The sequence below is a fragment of the Martes martes genome (assembly GCF_963455335.1).
Source record: "Martes martes genome assembly, chromosome: 6".
Classification (NCBI taxonomy): Eukaryota; Metazoa; Chordata; class Mammalia; order Carnivora; family Mustelidae; genus Martes; species Martes martes.
In genome coordinates, this window is record NC_137893.1 from 9,120,885 (window position 1) to 9,134,894 (window position 14,010).

General features: G+C 43.8%; 1 protein-coding gene across 1 annotated transcript in view; it reads right to left on the reverse strand.

Annotated features, from left to right (window-relative positions):
* The window catches only part of TULP4 (TUB like protein 4), a 175,730-nt gene that overhangs the window by 72,226 nt on the left and 89,494 nt on the right, over positions 1 to 14,010 (reverse strand). The window contains exon 2 of the mRNA XM_080806973.1: positions 10,998 to 11,126. Coding sequence (XP_080663099.1) covers positions 10,998 to 11,126 — 129 coding nt within the window. The remainder of the gene's footprint in view (positions 1 to 10,997; positions 11,127 to 14,010) is intronic.

Below are 14,010 nucleotides of genomic sequence, written 5' to 3' on the forward strand. Positions count from 1 at the left end.
AGGAAACTACATTTACAGTATTAACCTGTGTTTTTAAGTTATTTAAATTCTAGTTAGTGAACAAAATGTAATATTAGTTTCAGGTGTAGAATTTAGTGACTCATCACTCAGATTCAACACCCAGTGCTCATCACAAGTACCTTCCTTAATTCCCATCAACCATTTACCCCATCCCCTGCCCACCTCCCCTCCAGCAACCCTCAGTTTGTTCTCTATGGTTAAGTCTGTTTTCTGGCTTGTTTCTCTTTTTTAAAAATTTCCCCTATTTCAACTGTTTTGTTTCCTAAATTCCACGAGTGAAATCATACGGTATTTGTCTTTCTCTGACTTATTTTGCATAGCATAATACTCTCTAGCTCCATCTATATCGTCACAAATGGCAAGATTTCATTCTTTTTTGCTGGCTGACTAGTATTCCACTGTGTGTGTGTAATACATATCACATCTTCTTTATCCATTCATCAGTCAATGGCTACTGTTGATAATGTTGCTATAAACATCGGGGTGCATGTATCCCTTCAAATCAGTATTTTTGTATCCTTTGGGTAAATTCCTAGTAGTGCAACTGCTAGATTGTAGGGTAGCTCTATTTCTAACTTTTGAGGAAACTCCATACTGTTTTCCAGGGTGTCTGTACCAGTTTGCTTTCCTGCCAGCTTTGCAAAAGGTTTCCCCTTTCTCTGTCTCCCCACCAATATCTGTTGTTTCCTGTGTTAACTGTAGCCATTCTGACAGGTGTGGGGTGATATCTCATTGTAGTTTTGATTTGTATTTCCCTGATGATGAGTGATGTTAAGCATCTTTTCATGTGTCTGTTAGCCATCTGTATGTCTTCTTTGGAAAAGTATCTATTCATATCTTCTGTCTCTTTTTAAACTAAATTATTTGTTTTGGGGGCACTGAATTTTATAAGTTCTTTATAGATTCTGGATACTAACACTTAATCAGATATATCATTGGCAAATTATCTTCTCCCATTCTGAAGGATGCCTTTTGGTTTTGTTGTTTCCTTTGCTGTACAGAAGTCTTTTATCTTGATGAAGTTCCAACAGTACATTTTTGCTTTTGTTTTCCCTGCCTCAACAGATATATCTAGTAACAAGTTTCTGTGGCCAATGTCAAAGAAGTCACTGCCTATATTCGCCTCTAGGATTTTGATGGTTTCCTGTCTCACATTTAGGCCTTTCATCCATTTTGAATTTATTTTGGTGTGTGGTGTAAGACAGTGGTCCAGTTTCATTCTTTTGCATGTAGCTGTCCAGTTTTCCCAACACCATTTGTCAAAGGGACTTTTTTTCCACTGGATATTCTTTCCTGCATCATGAAAGATTAGTTAACCATATAGTTGTGGGTTCATTCCTAGGACTTTTATCCTGTTCCACTGATCTACATGTCTATTTTTGTGCTAGTGCCATACTGTCTTAAGCTTTATAATATAACTTGAAGTGATGCCTCCAGCTTTGCTCTTCTTTTTCAACATTGCTTTGGCTGCTCAGGGTCTTCTGTGGTTCCATACAAATTTTAGGACTGTTTGTTCTAGCTCTGTGGAAAAATGCTGGTGGTATTTTGATAGGGATTGCATTAAATGTGTAGATTGCTCTGGGTAGTATAGACATTTTAACAATATTTGTTCTTCTGATCCATGAGCATGGAATGTTTTCCATTTCTTTGTGTCATCTTCACTTTCTTTCATTGGCGTTTTATAATTTTCGGAGGACAGACCTTTTACCTCTTTGGTTAACTTTATTCCCAGGTATGTTATGGTTTTTGGTGCAATTATAAATGGGATCGATTCCTTGACTTCTCTTTCCGCTGATTCGTTACTGGAGTATAGAAACGCAGCAGATTTCCATATGTTGATTTTGTATCCTGTGGCTTTACTGAATTCAGTTATCAGTTCTAACAATTTTTTGGTGGAGTCCTTTGGGTTTTCTATATAGAGTAGCATGTTGTTTGCAAATAGTGAAAGCTTAACTTCTTCCTTGCCAATTTGGATGTCTTTTATTGCTTTTTGTTGTTTGATTACTGCGGCTAGGACTTCCATACTTTGTGAAATAACTGGTGAGAGTGGAAATCCCTCTCTTGACCACAGAGGAAATGCTCTCAGTTTCTCCCCATTGAGGAAGATGTTAGCTGTAGGATTTTTGTACATGGCCTTCATGAGATTGAGGTATGTTCCCTTGACCCCTACTTTGTTGAGGGTTTGTTATTATGAATGGGTATTGTACTTTGCCAAATGCTTTTTCTACATTTATTGAGAGGATCCTAAGGTCCTTATTCTTTCTTTCGTTAATGTGGTATATCACGTTGTTTGATCTGCAAGCACTGAACCACCCTTGCAGCCCAGGAATAAATTCTACTTGATTTTGATGAAATGATTCTTTAAATGTATACCTTTTGATTCAATTTGCTAGTAATTTGCTAGAATTTCTGCACTGTGTTCATTAGGGATAATGCCTTGTAGTTCACGTTTTTAGTGGAGTCTTTGTCTGGTTTTAGAATCAGGGTAATGCTGGCCTCACAGAAGGAGTTTGGAAGTTTTCCTTCTGTTTTTCTTTCTTTTTTTAAACATTTTATTTATTTATTTGACAGAGAGATAGAGATCACAAGTAGGCAGAGCAGCAGGCAGAGAGAGAGAGGGGAAAGCAGGCTCCCCGCCGAACAGAGAGCCTGATGTGGGGCTCGATCCCAGGACCCTGAGATCATGACCTGAGCCAAAGGTAGAGGCTTAACCCACTGAGCCACCCAGGCTGCCCCTGTTCTGTTTCTATTTTCTGAAATAGTTTGAGAAGAGTAGGTATTAACACTTCTTTAAATGTTTGGTACAATTCCCCTGTGAAGCCATCTGGCCCTGGACTTTAGTTTGTCGAGAGGTTTTTGATTACAGATTCTATTTCTTTGCTGGTTATCGGTCTGTTTTCTATTTTTCTTCCTGTTTCAGTTTTGGTAGTTTATATGTTTCTGGAAATTCATCCATTTCTTCCAGATTGTCCAATTTATTGGCATATAATTTTTCATAATCTTCTCTTATAGTTGTTTGTATTTCTGTGGTGTTAGTTTTTATTTGTCTTCTCTCATTTGTCATTTGATTTATTTGGGTCCTTTCTCTTTTCTTTTTGAAAAGTCTGACTAGTGGTTTATCAATTTTATTAATTTTTTCAAAGAATAAGCTCCTGGTTTCATTGCTTTATTCCACTGTTTTCTGATATCATTTATTTCTGCTCCGATTATTTCCTTTCTGATGGCTTTAGGCTTCATTTATTCTTTTTCTTGCTTCTTTAGGTGTAAGGTTAGGTTGTTTAATTTGAAAATTTTCTTGCTTCTTGAGGTAGGACTATCTTGCTATACAGTTCCCTCTTAGGACTGCTTTGGCTGCAGCCCAAAGGTTTTAAACCACCATGTTTTCATTTTTAAATTTCTTCTTTAATTTCCTGGTTGACTGGTTTATTCTTTAGTAGCATGTTGTTCAACCCCCATGTATTTGTGATCTTTCCAAAGTTTTTCTTGTGGCTGACTTCAAGTTTCATAGCGTTGTGGTCAGAAAATATGCCTGGTATGTTTTTAATCCTTTTGTACCTGCTGAGGCCTGATCTACACTGGAGGATATCCCATGTACACTTGAAAAGAATGTATATTCTGCTGCTTTAGGATGAAATTTTCTGAAAATATCTGTTAAGCCCATCTCGTCCAATGTGTCATTCCAAGTCATTGCTTCCTTGTTTTTCTGCTTAGATGATCTGTCCATTGATATAAGTGGGTTGTTAAAGTCTCCTACTATTACTGTATTATTATTGGTGAGTTCCTTCATGTTTGTTACTGCTTTATATATTTGGATGCTTCCAAGTTGGGGGCATAAATATTTGCAAGTGTTAGATCTTGTGGGATAGTCCCTTTTATTGTGATATAGTGCCCTTCTTCATCTCTTGTTACAGTCTTTGGTTTAAAATCCGTTTGTCTGATAAAAGTATTGCTACTCTGGCTTTGACCCCTATTTGCATGATAAGTATATCCCCATCCCCTCACTTTCAACCTCCAAGTATCTTTAGGTCTAAAATGAATCTCTTGTAGGCAGCATATAGATGGGTCTTATTTTTTTATGCACTATGACACCCTATGCCTTTGGATGGGAGCATTTAGTCCATTTACAATCAGCATAATTATCAATAGATACGTATTTAGTGTTATTTTATTACCTGTTTTGTGGTTGTTTCTAAGATTTTTCTCTGGTCCTTTCTAGTCTTTGTCACTTCTGGTCTTTCTTTCCCACTCAAAGAGTCCCCTTTCATGTTTTTTGCAGGGTTGTTTTAGTCACAAACCCCTTTAGTTTTGTTTGTCTTGGAAACTCTCTGTCATTCTATTTTGAATGATAGTCTTGTTGGATTGAGATTTTTCCCAGTTAGCATATTGACTATACCATGCCACTCTGTTCTCACTTGCAAAGTTTCTGTGGAGAGATCTGCTGCTAACCTTATGGGCCTTTCCTTGGCAGTTAGGGACTTCTTTTGTCTTGCTGCTTTTAGGGTTTTCTTTACCACTATATTTTGCAAATTTAACTACAATACATCTGGTGTTGGCCTGTTTTTATTGATTTTGATGGGAGTTCTCTATGCCTCCTGGATTTGGACGTCTGTTTCCTTCTCCAGATTAAGTTTTCGGCTATGATTTCCTCAAATAAACATTCTGCACCCTTTTCTCTCTCTTCTTCTTCTTCGGGGACTCGGGGACTATGACATGAATGTTATTAGGTTAGATGGAATCATTGTGTTTCCCAGCCTACTCTTATGATCCATAATTTTTCTTTTGTTCAGCTTCATTATTTTCTGTAATTCTACCCTCTGTATCACTTAATTGTTCCTCTACTTTTTCTATCCTTGTGGTCATAATATCCAGTTGGTTTAGAATCTCAGGTACTGCATTTTTCATTTTTGTTTTTTAGCTCTTTTATCTCTATGGTAAAGGGTCTCCCTGAGGTCTTTTCTCAAGCTCAGTGAGCATCTTTATGACTGTTGCTTTAAATTCTGCATATTACTCAAATCTGTTTTGATTAGATCTCTGGCCATAACATTTTCTTATTCTTTCTTTTGGGATGAATTCCTTGGTCCTGGTATTTTGTCTGGGTCTCTGTCTTCTTCTCTGTGTTAGAAAATCCTGTCGTGGGGCGCCTGGGTGGCTCAGTTGGTTAAGCGACTGCCTTCAGCTCGGGTCATGATTCTGGAGTCCTGGGATCGAGTCCCACATCCGGCTCCCTGCTCAGCAGGGAGTCTGCTTCTCCTGCTGACCTTTCTCCTCTCGTGCTCTCTCTCTTTCACTGTCTCTCTCTCTCTCTCAAATAAATAAATAAAATATTTTTTTAAAAAAATCCTGTCGTATTTCCCACTCCTGAGAGTAATGGATTTATGAAGAAGAGGTCACGTAATGTCCAGGGCCTGGTGCTTCAGAAAGTGCCGCTGGTGCATGCTGTATGCATTCTGCTGCTGTGTTTTGGCTGCTCTATCCCTCAGATCAGTTGTTTACAGAGGCTCTCCTTGTCTGCAATGGACAGTGTTCAGACCCTGGCCAGAGTGTGGTGAGTTTTAAGTAGGTATACTTTGGTCTGCTTGTTAAATGAGACCAGATGCTACTTCCCCTAGGAAAGGAAGCCTTGCAGAACTCTATGGTTGATAGAAATGGTGTTTATGTGTGGGCGGGGAGGGTTCTGATGGTCTTCTGGGGAAGGAGCCCACTGTGCTGGTCATTAGACACACCTAGGAGAGAAAACCAGAACCAGCAGAGTACAGAGGGGCGGGGCTTGGCATTTGCAGGTCAGCCAGCCAGTGTCTGCACTGTACTATTTACTGAGATTGGTTTATGCAGAGGGGCAGGGGAGGGGAATGGCACCAGCCAGCTCCTTTGTCCTGGGAGAGGGGAGTCTGTGCTTGCTGCTCTCAGGGAAGCCCTCCCAGAAGAGCAATTAATTTTCCTTCATGCGTCCATGTGTTTTTCATATCGCTGTTTTCACACTGTCTCTGGGTTGCTTGTCTGCCTGGAGCAGCACAGTGCACTTTGGGCGCTATCCCAGCCAAGTTGGCTGACGTTCAAAACTTCAAACTTCAGGGACCTGATGTGATGGGGACCCACACTGGTCTTCTGGTAGAGGGTCTCACTGTGCTGGGATGATGCAAGTTTGACCCAGAAAGGGAGTCACGCCAGAGCCCAGGGGCACGGGATCTAGAGCAAGGCAGGCTAAAAAGCCAGTGTCCACATTAGCCTCCCTTAGCAGGTGTCTCCGAGCCTATGCTAAGGGGCAGGGGACGGAAATGGCAACCACCCGCTCTTCTGTCCCCAGAGAGGCAATGCCACCTCTCACAGAGGCGCTCTAAGAAAGAGGAACAGTCTCTCCCTGTGTGTCTTAGGTCAGCCTCAGATTCTGCCATCTGCCTCAGGTTCCCTGTCTGCCTTCTCTCTAGGAGTAGGGCAGCGCCCTCAAGGCTCTATCCCAGCCATGCCAAGACCTCTAAAACTCCAGTCTTTGAGCCCCACCAGTTGCAAAAAATCGTGAAAATCAGCCTCTCTCATTTTCCAACCAATGGCTTTGGGGAAGTGTTCTCCTTGTCCGATCCCACGCACTCTTCTCTCTCCCACCTTTCTTTGCCACCAGGGCTCCCTCCCTTCCGCAGGACCTGCAATCGGTTTCTCCTGCAAACCACATCTCCACACTCCCTACCTTCCTTGGTGTGGCCTCTTTTCTCCCTCTAGCTGTACAGTTTGTTCTGTCAGCAATCAGGTTGGTTTCTTGGGCATTCAGAATTATTTGACTGATAATTATTTAGCTGTGTTCGAGGGACGAGGCAAGCCTCGGGTCCTCCTACTACGGCACCATCTTAGCTTGACCCCCTCCCCCCAATCTGTACTGTGTTTGTTGGAAAAAACCCACATGGAATTGGACCTATGCCATTCAAACCGCAGCTGTTCAAGGGTCAACTGTATGTACAAATATCAAATCGTTATGCTGTATACCTGAAACTAATATAATGTTATATGTCAATTACATCTCAAGAAAAAAAAAATAAAGACTATTGTTTCCCCTACTGAATTACCTTTTAATTGCCTTTGATTACCTGGTAATCTCTATAGTTAGCCTACCTTTCATTCATAAAACTGTTCCTTGGAAATCTATAACTTTCTTTAAAATTGGTGACATTACTGGATAGATCACATTTCAGGTAAAATAAACTAAATGGACACCAAAAGAACATGAACACTTGCTGTTTTCCCAGCAGGGGTTACAGGTTACAGTGGTTAGCGTGTCCACACCGTGACAACCGATGGGTTTGTGAGACGGCCCTTCAACAGCTGGTGTGAGGTTACTGAAAAAAGTTGTTTCCTTAGTAGGGTAAACTCAAAACCCTGGTTTCACTGATCCTATGTTTCAGCTAACCGCACTATTTAGTTTTTCGTAAGAAAAATTAAAACATTTTTTAGCGATAACACATTAGTACTGCAATAAAATTTAAAGGCGTTTCGTTTTGCAAAAGCAATGCTACTTATTTACATGGATTCTAACTCATTTACCTTGGTAGAGATTCGTACTAAAAAGAAAAACGTCCTACTAGGGGGTGGAAGGGTGTGGCCAGTGAAAAGCAGCTCCCCCAAGACTCCACCAGTCACGCAGCCAGAGAAAATGGTAAGAAAGGATGTCTCCATGAACTCACTGGGTTTACTGCATCAGGTCAGCATAGAGTGACAGGAATATACCACGACTGGAAAAACAAGAAGAAGGGAACTGATACCCAGTGCTGTGAAGAAAATAAGCAGGAAGCCCCCCTCCTTCTGGCTGCCCACTGAGCATGGCGTCCGACATGGATTAGCTGCGTCCGAGCCTTGTCAGGCCTCGGCCCGAGGCAGCTTTCATCACAATGGCCCGTGCCTGTGCGGGGCACGGCCATCCTCGGTGACTAATCCTACACAATAATGCACGCACTGCTCCAGACCCGCTGCTGAAATAAAGGACTCATAATCAGTTCCCGAAAAAGAAACCGTTAAGGCATCACTTAGCTTTGGCCAAGTGTTTGATTCCTTCGGGACAGTGCAAGTCACGCTGTGGAACACGGATCCCCTGTCACTTCCTCTAAAATGAATTCTTTTCCTCTAAGCAGATTTCAAGGATCCTTTTCCTCCAAGCACAGAACTGTCCTTCCTCCCAGCAGGTGCCGTTTCAGGGGCAGAGACAGCCACCGCTTCTTCAACCAGTGAGTCATCAGCCCCAGGGCGCGATGTTTCTTTACTCGGTAAGTTCTGATGCCGACACAATTTAAAGCAACCAAACCTTCCCGGGAAAGAAGCGTTCACTGCTGACAACTGCTCAGTGGGTTTTGAGGTTTGCAGAATCAGGATTCCAAACAAGAAAAATTCTATAAAAATCCAGATCAGGTCACAGATGCAGCGAGTCCTCTCCGGGCATGGCAGGGACAGGCATCTGCGAGCGTCCGGAGGCTTCCAGCTCCTCCACGGTCCGTGTAAGTTCATTCACCTCCAGCTCCGAATTCATCCTCCCTTTCTCATTTCTGAAACGCTTTTTTGTGCCAGATTCTCAATGAAAAGAAAAGCTGAGAGATGTGGTGGTAGTGGAAACCACACAGCTGCTCTCTGGGGATGACAGAAGGTCCCATCCTCCGAGAGGCTGCCGCCAGGAGAAAACAGTGTGGCACCAGCAATGCTTGGCGGAGGGGCTGGACTCTCGACAGTAGTGAAGTCTGAGCTCTTTCGGATACTGTGAATACATGCATTTCTGCTAAAAGAGAAAAAAGCGTCTTGCCTGGGAGGAAGACAGTGTGACAGAGTGTTCTGGACTCAAACCTGGTCTCCGATTCCGCTTTACCACCCATGAAGTTCCCCGGGCAGCTTACTCAACCTCCCTGACCAGGGTTTGTTCCTTCCGTTAACTGAAAATGGCATCTGCCCAGGAGGGGTCCTGTGGAGACCGAGAGACAACACGCGAAAACGACGAGCACTTAGTCGGAGTCTGTCCTCGCTCCTCTTTGTGGCCTTTCTCAGAGCAATGCGTTAGAGACCTCCAGTTGTCCAAAGTCTGAAGACACATCGGACTCGACCACTGGACCTAAGGAAAAGAGTTCATGCTCTGGTGGATGGGGGGATGAGTGTGTTTTAGAGACCCTTACACATGAACTCAGAGACGTCTCCTCTTCACAGAAAGCCACAAAGTGCTGCTGTCTCAAGGCCTGAAGACAGTCTTGGTGATGACAGTATGACTACTATTTTTTTTTTCCAAGATTTTATTTATTTATTTATTTATCTCTCTATTTGAGAGAGAGAGAGCGCGCATGCATGTGCGAGTTGGGGGAGGAGCAGAGGGAGAGAATCTCAAGCAGGCTCCCCATGAGCACAGAGCCCAACACGTGACCCAGCTTCCCGACCCCAAGATCATGACCTGAGCCAAAACCAAGAGTCAGAGGCTCAACCAACTGAGCCACCCAGGCACCCCCGACATTTTGGCTGCTATTTAAGGGCAGGTACATTCTGTGGTCAGGGGTACAAGGTCGCAGTGCCTCCTAATACTATAGGCACCAGAGCAGTAAGCAGTGACAACTGTCATGTACGGTGTCCAAAGTACTTTCTACATTTCATCTTACTTAATCCTTCTAGCGATCCTCTGAGGCAGGTAGCATTAGAGTCCCTATGCTACAGATGAGAAGACTGAGGCACTGAGAAGAAGTATCTCCTACTGAGAAATCATGGTGTGAGACTCTTGGTCTTGCAGTCTGACTCCAGAGCCCATGTCCTTGACCACAATGTCTACTGTCTGGGTAGCATGAACTTCGCATGGCCACAGGGATTTCCACATCTATGGCTCTATTTCACGGTGGCTGGTTAGCAGTTACAGGGCACTCCGTGGAGGTTCACAGGAGACTGGTGCGGCCTTTTCAGAGTCAGTCAAAATGGTCACATTTACTCTACCAAATACATGAATTCACTCAAAAGAGAATGTTCTCTTTTACCTCGGGGTGGATTTGTCTTCTGTGATGACTACTTACAAAGACCCTTAGTGTAAGAGCAACTGCTAATGGACCTTTGTTCCTTGCAATTTTGCGTCACTTCACTGGTCGTATCTTTAAACTTGGGGAGCTCGTAGCTTATTTAAGCAACAGATGGGAGAAAAGAGGGTGAGAATCCACTTCCTGAGAAATGTAAAGAAAGGCAGTCCCAGGGAAACCATCCCCGGATTGGGAAAACAGTCTAAGACAGCCCTCATGGAGAAAGGTTCCGTGAGGACTGGGTTCTGAAGCCAGAGTTCTGTCAAATCCCGGGGTTGGGACCTGTGTCCCTAAGTACACAAGACAAGACATGGGGCTCCATACGGCCCATCCACACAGGGAGAAGAGGGAAGAGCCAGATCTGTACCAGAAACCAGAAGAATCTCTGGAGCAGGTTTAAAAATAGCATCGCTCAGCAGGGAGTCCCTAGAGCGCCTGTTTTCTTCAGAGCAGAGACAAATTTGTATCCGAAAGGAAGAGCTGAGGGGTGACAACAGGTGGCCACGCTAATTGAAACCTGACAGAAGAGAGTGTTAAAAACTCAGCTTGACGAGGAGGTTGTGAGAACAGTCGTGTGGAGCTCCCTGCGAGAGAACTATGAAGATTACAACACAGGGAAAGTACCTTTCAAAGGGAGCAAAAAAGTGATATGCCATAAGCACTTCAGAGGATCCAAATTTAACATGTAATCACAACAATGAATGGTAAAAAATGATTTCACAGATTTAATTAAAGCTTAAAACTTGGAGAGTTCTCACAACAGCAGAATAGTTGAATAGAGAAGAAGGATCGTTCTCTTTTTATCAAGTGATACACTCGAGAGGAACGAAAAGCAGGATTCTACTATTAACTTTTATTTACTTCTACTCCGCCTATTTCTGGAAGGAGCTTCCATTTGCCCTGGAATACGTGCTCTGCATTCTCTCTCCAGCAATGTCTCACTGGAAGAGACTCCTGCCCACTCACCTGAGCCCCTCGATCGTTGACCAATTCCACAGACCACCTCCCTTCATACTGAATCCACACAAATATCCCTCCATCTGCGTCACACGTGGCCAGCTTCTGGTATGGCTCATTCCATCTCACCAGCACAACCTAGAAAATAACCAAGAAGATATTTACCACAGGGAATGAAGCAGTGGGCCAGGAGCATGTCTCTGAAGAGAGGAGACTTCAGAACTGAAGAGAAGGCATCGTCAAAGGGAATGAATGGCTGAGGGCAGTGTGGGGATCAGCAGCGGGGACAGGGCACAACCACAGGTAGCAGAATCACAGGGAACCAGCCGCCCATGACAAGGCTTCCTGACAAATGGCAGACACCTGGGCAAACAATAAGCTGTGGCACAAAAATGCCCATTGCCAAAAAACAGAGAGGAAGCCCTGCCTCTGACAAGTACAAGAACGGTTCAGCATCGAAACAACTTAGAAAAAATACAGTTGGTATGTCTAAGTATTTCACATTTACCAGAGAGGAAATATGAAGAAATTATAAGCTTCAAAATCTGTGAGTTATAACAACTTTATTTTTTTAATTTGAAAAATTCTGATCCTGGACAAATCACTCTCATCTTTCTCAACTATCACTCCTTCATCCCACCTCTCTGGTGGGTGGTCTGTGCGATCAGGGAAATGCCCAAGGAGTCTGAGGGCAGGGCTCACAGAGCCCAGTAAAACCCGTCAGTACACATGGCTTTGAGGTGGGCCTGGGAGCCCACGAACCACAAAACCAATACCCTGACTTCACTGTGGGAAATGTTTCCTGGGTGTCACCCAACTGGCCTATGCTGGTGATCGTGAGGAACTCACTCATTCAGTCAGACATCTGGTTTGTATTTACTAGGTTCACACTGTGTGATGCTACATGACCAATGCCCCGACGGAGAGCACCCGGCCCCACACGCGGAGGTAAAAGTCCATCTGACAGTCAGGCCATCCATGGATGCACAGACATACACGAATGTGTGTCAGTCACACGAGCACTGTTGTTAACCAGCCCAAGCACAGCCACTGCTCATAAGAAAGATCTGAACCCCATCTCCCCCAGGACCTCACTTCATGACCCTGAGGAACAGGCAGCACCCGTGTAAACGGTCTCCACACTGTAAAACAGCAAACAAGTAAGGCCAAGGACAGGCCGTCAAGGACCTCTGCAATGGCCTGACCCCTCCTCAACCCCCCACACCCCCCCCCCCACCGCGTCCAAACCAGACTCACATGAAAGTCCTGTCGCTTCTCAAACCTGTGCCAAGGGCACACCTGATTTTTAGGTCTTTCCGTTGGTTTTCAGGGATCAGAGAGCTGTAGAGGCCCCCAGCTTTGGTTTGCCACACTTGGTGGCATCAGCACTGGTTGCAAGATGCATAAAAAATTGCAAGAGGAAATTATTACCCTCTTAAAACGTAAGGACACTGCAGCTCTTTTTTAAAACTCTGCAAAAAAATAAAAAACAGCTGTGAAACTGCAATCCTTTGAGACCTGGCAATCACAAGATAAATCTCACCTAGTTGATGGCTTCCCTGCCAAAGGCAGCTTTCAGGGATGTGGACGCCAACCACGCCCTCGGCAGCCCCATCCCGCTCTCTCCCCGCTGGACCCACCGCCTCCCTCTGGCACAGCTCTGCAAGCACGGCACGTCCACCATCCTCCCTGACCACTGGTTTACACGCTCGCCTCCCCGCTGAGCTGGGTGACCGAGGAAAGGGACAGAGGCCGGCTCATCACTGAATACTGACACACAGTAATTCTGAGTGTGCTGGGCCAAAGAGTAATACATAATTAGAAGTCATGATCCTTATTCAATTATATCTTTGAACTGTAAAAGGTTATTGACAATGACATCCAGAAGGTTATTTTCAATGCCCAAAGGCATTTTAATGACAGCCAACAGTGCCTGCCCGCCTCCCTACGATGGACTGTAGGTGCTGAGGGAAGAGATTAAGACATCTTTGCACTCACGGAGTTCAGGTCACTCAACAGACCAATACAGTGCTCTAACATAGGCAGGGACTGAGTTGTGAACATACACAGGAGGAGGCCTCAACCCAGGTGGACTGCGGGAGGGGAAACAAACCCAGATTCATTTTTTAAGTCAAGTTTTTTAAACTTTCTATTTAAAAAGTAAACAAAAATAAAATTCTCTATATAAATTACTGATCTAGTTAAGAAAAATCCAGTAACATCATCATCAACAGAAGTCTTTAGATGACACTGAATGTGTCATGAAGTTTGGAATTTCCCAACAGTCAATCAAGGCCAGGTTCATAGACTTCTCTCAGCCCCACAACGACTTGGCCCGAGCACTGCAATCCACAGGCACGCGTGTAGCTCCGATTTGGGCCTTTGAGACCCACAGGCACTGCTGAAGCCCACGGTCACTACTGTACTTCAGAATGGCCACCATAAGGTGGAGTATGACAAGTAAGAGCATGATATTCACAACTGATCAGTTTTTAAATTATTTCCTGAATTAACACAGAGCCCATTCATTGCCCTGCCCTGCCCTTCCCTGTGGATAACATTTGATGACAAGGTGTCGTATTTTAGAAAAGAAAGGTTGGTCACATTTTCTGTACTTTTGCTTTTCTGCCTTGATCATCCATTGCCAGGTTTGGCTGAATGTTAAGTTAACATCAGTAACAAAAGCCTCATCTTCACGAAAACTGCCACGGAGTCACAGCACGACACAGACACAAGAGAGCAAAGGCAAAAAATATTTTGGTTATTTTTCACTTTAAAGATTTCTTGGCCTTTTGACAACACAGTAGTAGTTGTTGAATAAATAAAGGGTTCACAAACTTAGTTTCATCTTTTTGCAATTCTGGATCCGTGCAGGGGCAGCAGGGGACGGGAACGCAGTCCCCGTCCACACACCTCTGCTGTGGGTTCTAACCAGTGTAGCTGGTTTCTCTAAATTAGAGAAAGAAATCTTTCCAACGATTCTTGGTTTAAAAATGAAGTCAAACTGCTAATGTTGTTTCCC